This window comes from Elephantulus edwardii, unplaced genomic scaffold (assembly GCF_000299155.1).
Source record: "Elephantulus edwardii isolate Elephantulus edwardi_28Jun2011 unplaced genomic scaffold, EleEdw1.0 scaffold00201, whole genome shotgun sequence".
Classification (NCBI taxonomy): domain Eukaryota; kingdom Metazoa; phylum Chordata; class Mammalia; order Macroscelidea; family Macroscelididae; genus Elephantulus; species Elephantulus edwardii.
The window spans coordinates 5,299,515-5,304,737 of NW_006399951.1; the positions used below are offsets into that span (position 1 = coordinate 5,299,515).

Below are 5,223 nucleotides of genomic sequence, written 5' to 3' on the forward strand. Positions count from 1 at the left end.
GTGAATTTTATCTTGTCACTGAAATAATAATACATAGCGTACTTTAGGATAGATTTTTAAATACTCCTTTTGACCATGATTGTGACACCATTCCTCCTCAATTTGTCACTCCTTGCATAATAAACCATATGATAATCAGATTTAAAAATGGCCAACAGCAGTCCGTTTCGGCTCGCTGACGGCTTGGAATTCACTAGCTGCTCTGTGGGAGGAGAATATGAAGTCCCTTCCCGTGTGATTTACAGCCTCTGAAAAATGACTGATGAGTCAGCTGTGAGTCGGTTCCAAATCAACGGCACATAACAACAACAGCAATGCCTAGGATATCTGCCTTCAAGCATTCCATGTCATTTTTGTTGACTTCCTGTTTTTCTAAAGCCATAATTCGCACATTCCACGTTCCAGTTACTCTTGAATGTCTGCGGCTGTTTCGTCTCACTTTGAGCTTGTCACATCAGCAAATGAAGGTCTCGGAAGCTTCACTCTGTCCATGTCGTTACGGTGACAGCTCTTCCTCAGATGTATCTCGAATGTCTTCTAATTTAAGGGACTTATCTCGTGGCACTGTATCAGATAATGTCCTACTGCTGTTTACAGGTCTTCACTGACCAGGAACTTGGAGTGGAGCTTGTGTGTGGTGACTTAGAAAAGAGGAACTCAGTGTGGTCTATTCAGGGCTCCTTTCCAGGTAGCCCAAAGAGAGAGTTTGACGTCCAGAAGGGACGTGCTTGCCATGGACGTGGCCTTTCAAGTGGGTCTTGATGCATGAGTAGGAGTTTATGTGGTAAAGGATTGGAAAAGACATTTGTCGCCATGAACAGACCAGCCAAGCTCTTTGAGGAACTGTGTGTTCTGTGTGGTAGTGTGGGGAGTCAGATGCGCGTCTTGAACGGGGACTTTGAGGGTACAGTCAGGATCTGGGGCTCTGTTTAGTGAGAGCCACAGCAGGCTTTGGAGAAGCAGGAAAGACACACGTGCAGCTTTGAGTCTGGACATCTCGCTCCGACTGCAGCAGGTGGAGAGGGGATGGGAGGGACCGGCATCCAACCTGGGATGGACACGGCTTGGCTGGGTGGAAGCAGTGAGGATGGTGATAAGGGGAGAGAGCCATCAAGTTTTCAAGAAGGAGAATCGTAGAGATAGTTATAGATTTAGAAGGGGGATGTGAAGGGGAGCCCAGTGGCAGCTGGAAAGGAAGGAGGATGAATGGAATACAAGAATACACATGGAAGATCTTTGCAAACTACTGAGTGGAACATCAGCTACTCTATTTGAGAAGCTGTGAGAAACCCCACAAGAGGCTGGTGATGATGAGACAGAGAGAGAAAGCTGAGGGGTTCAGGCGCCTGCCCCTCTGAAGGTATAAGCTGGCGTCAATTTCAGGTGAAGATGTACAGCTGGCAACCTCTATCCACACCTTCATTTGATTTGCAAACAATTCCTGAGATAAATAGGTTTGCTGGGGAGACCATCTAGCTCTCTGATTTCCAAGTAGATAAAGTGAGTCCCAGAGACATGCCAAAACCAGTGTAGCCAAAACCACACCTTGATCCAGACCCTGGGGATCATGGGTCCCCCGGGAACTCAGCTGGGAGGGAATTTTTGTAAGTTCATAGAGTTTCGTTGAAGAGGCTAGGCTTGGGGAGGGTCCCCTCTGAGTGGGCTCCTGGCCACAGAGAATTTCCTCTAGTTTGGAGGAAGCGAGAGTTCTCCTTTCAAATTTGAATGTCAGAGATTCTGGGCTCACCGGTGACTAAGAGTGTCTGATACTTGTGGGTGGAGCTAGTCCTTATATAGTGGACCTTGCTGACCTCCAGTGACTGCAGACATCTGGGCTGGGGCATTCAGGACAGGAGCATGGCCAACCTGCAGGCTCCACTCTTGGCCGTTCTCATCCTGCTGGCGGTGGCACTTCAGGGCACTGATGCAGGTGAGGCTGGGAAGAGGGTCAGACGCTGGGCTTTCCCCTCACGTGGTCCACAGATCGTGGACTGAGAGCGGAAGACTCCATTCGGCCTGTGGTGGTCTTAGACTCACTTAACATTTCTTCTTTGGGGTTTAGTTCAGACATCTGCTAAATGGGTGACCTTGAGATTTGAATTCTAGCAATTACTCCAGCTGAATTCGAGGGCTGTGGTAGCTAGGACCCGGGGAACCTCTACCTCAGAGAACTAGAGTGTAGGAGTGTTGAGGTGTGGAAGGTGAACCAGAAGGCTGGGCTGACTGGAATGGGGAAAGGCAGGAGTTAGGAAACAGGCTTTTCCATTGGAAGGCTGGGCCTGCTCCCTTCACGCCATCTTTGCTCCAGAACCTACATTCACCACTGGGTTCCTAACTTCTCTTTACCTGATACAAGCTCTCCTGCCCCGGCCTGGGTAAGGGGAAGAACACCGGACTGGGAGTCAGGTAAACCTCAATAATAATTGCTCACAGTTATTGGGTTTCCTGAAAGTCTTCCCTGCATTAAGGATTTCATAAAGTGGGAGAGCTCTGATTATCTCCTTGTTCCGAGAGAGAAAGTTGGGCTTTACAGATATTGTTTAACTTGCCCTTGTGGCCCAGTTACTTCAGGCCAAGCAAGACTCAGACCATCAACTGTGTGACCACAAGTCATCTGAACCCTGGTGTTGGCTCTGCCATGGCCTTGTGACCTTGAGTCTGTCCTTCCCTCGCTGGACTCAGTCCAGCCTCCCACCCATCTGCAGAGTGAAGGAGGTGGTACTGATGATGCTGGTACCAGGGACACCCTTTGAATAGTGAGGTTGGGAAGCTCCATCCAGCCCACAGGCTTGGAATCTCATCTAGAAGCTCAGAGCACCATTGATATCAGTTGGAATGAGTCTCATGCTCTTGAGTTGACCATCTTGGAGTAATGACATTGGTCCTTTAGTGGTTTCACAGAGGGCCTGCGGGTAAGATCTTTGAGGACCCCAAATCTTCCAGATACCAACTGTCCAGAGGAAAACAGAAAAGTTGTCTTCTCCCTGGAGAAGGAGGAGGTCGGGGCTGGAGTTGGGCCTGAGGATGACCCCTGTACCCTACTTTGTGGGTCCTCACCATCCCCCTCTCCCCAGGCCCTTACGGAGCCAATGTGGAGGACAGCATCTGCTGCCGGAGCCATATTCGTTACCCCGTGCCCGTGCGCATGGTGAAAGATTTCTTCTGGACTTCAGAATCCTGCCGGATGCCTGGTGTAGTGTGAGTAGGCAGCTTGGGAATCAGGGCTTTGGTGGGGCCTGGCACCTGTGGCCCAGGATGGTCCAGGTACAGCTAGGTGGGGTTGAGTCAGGGATGGTGGGTTGAATCTTGAAAGTCCAGATGCCACCCTGGAGGGTTTGGCTGGAGTGAATGGCTTAGCTCCAATTTGAGCATATCACAAACAAAAATAATGTGGTCATTCAATATGTCTTATCTAGCACCTGCTACGTGCCAGGCAATGGGCCAGGTCCTGAGAACATAGACCTGAATGGTCAGGTGCTTGAGCTAGTGCAGGTAATGGGCACCATGACTACGGCTCTTTAGTCCGTGAAGATGAGCTCTTCCGAGGCATTGTGGGTCCTGCCTGGCTGCTTTTCAAAGGAGAACAATGCTAAGAGCCGACTTCTGTGTGCTCAGGCGCTGTGCTGAGGGCTTGACCTCCGTTACCTTGTTTAATAATGCTCAGAGCCAACTATTAGAGGCTCCTTCAACTCCTTCGTCCTCCACTCCTTGTCATTTTCCTTCTCACTGCCAACTCCATCCCCAGAGAAGGATCGGCAGGTGAATAGGAAAAAAGGCGAAAGCTGGAAGCCCTTCCAGGGTTCACGTCCTTTGAGCTCAACCTTGGTTTTCCCCATCTGTATAATGGAAGTAGCAACTTTTGTTTATTTTTATTTTGTTAGAGTGCCAAGCACTGTTGTAAACACTTGATCTCGGTCCACTAACCCAGTGAATCTTGGAGGCAACCCTCTGCAGGGAGGAAACCTGCACAGAAAGGTTTGGGGGCTCTTGGCTTTGGGGTAACAGTAGTTGGAAAGTGTAACTCTCAATGCCTCAAACATAAGCGGGTGCCTGGGCCGTGATCATTGGGGTCTGAACTGGCAGGAACTCTGGAAAGAATGTGACAGACAGTGGGGAGAATGAGGAGTCTGAGAGAGAGGGAGGGGTCAAACCCGGCTCGGTGCCACATAGCAACTGCAGAAGGCAGCCCACATGGCGGAGCTCACCGGCAATTTTGGAAGGCAGCCCACGTGGTGGAACTCAACTTTGCTGCCTTCTTTGTTTCTCTTTGTTGGTGCAGAAGAGACAGGAATCCCCAGGAAGGAAGGTGGGGTTGAGGGAGATCTCTGGCCCACCAGCAGTCCTAAACTCATTCATGCCCTCACCGGGTAGGGAATGTGCTCCCCACTCCTATCCCACCAAGGGCCTGGCCAGGTGCTTGCTGCAGTGTGGGCCAGGGCAGGTGCTCAGAGGGGCCTGGATGGGTGTGCTGCGCAGTTCACCATATGCATGGTGCAGTCACATCTTACCAGCTCGGACACTCAAGCAAATTGGTTTTCTCTCCTGAGGTTACAGTTTACTTAGCTGTAAAATGGGTAGAAGAATAATAATGCCTCATAGAGTTGCTATAAGAGTTGGTAAAGCAAACCCATGTAAAGGGCTCAGGCCAGACGAGCCTGCCCTGTGCTGAACACTGTTCTGAGTACTTTGATTTCTAGGAATAGAGACACATTAATTTGACATCAAAGCCCTATGAATTCAGACTATATTTATCACCTCCTCAGAAACTGAGGCTCAGAGAAGTTCAATGACTTGCCCTGGATTGCACAGCTAGCAAGTGGCAGTGCTAGGATTTGAACCTAGAGAGATTGCCTCCAAAGTCCCTGCTCATGGTCACTACCAATTACTCTCTCCTTAAGCAATGTCAAGGACTGTTTTTAGACTTTGGGGAATTCTGTTCCATGACTTGACCTGACACTCAAAGGAAGAAGTTGAGGGATTGGAAAGTGTTTGCTCTTTAGTCAATGACTGTATATAGTAGGTGACTCATGAATGTTGGAGCCTACACACAGCAGGTGATTTGTAAATGCCAAGCTCCCGGGGATGTGTGCTATCTATGCTGCATGCTAAAGCTGCTTTGCTATCCACCTCTTTTCCAGCCTGAAAACCATCAAGGACAGGGAGATCTGTGCTGACCCCAGGCTGTCCTGGGTGAAGAAGATTCTCCAAAAGCTGAGCAAATAA

At 49.6% G+C, this 5,223-nt stretch overlaps 1 protein-coding gene across 1 annotated transcript; it reads left to right on the top strand.

Annotated features, from left to right (window-relative positions):
* Positions 1-1,857: 1,857 nt before the first annotated feature.
* Positions 1,858-5,223, top strand: CCL22 (chemokine (C-C motif) ligand 22). Its single transcript, XM_006897128.1, has 3 exons — positions 1,858-1,930; positions 3,075-3,198; positions 5,139-5,223. Exons 1-3 carry the CDS (start codon positions 1,858-1,860, stop codon positions 5,221-5,223), a joined length of 282 nt encoding a protein of 93 aa, XP_006897190.1.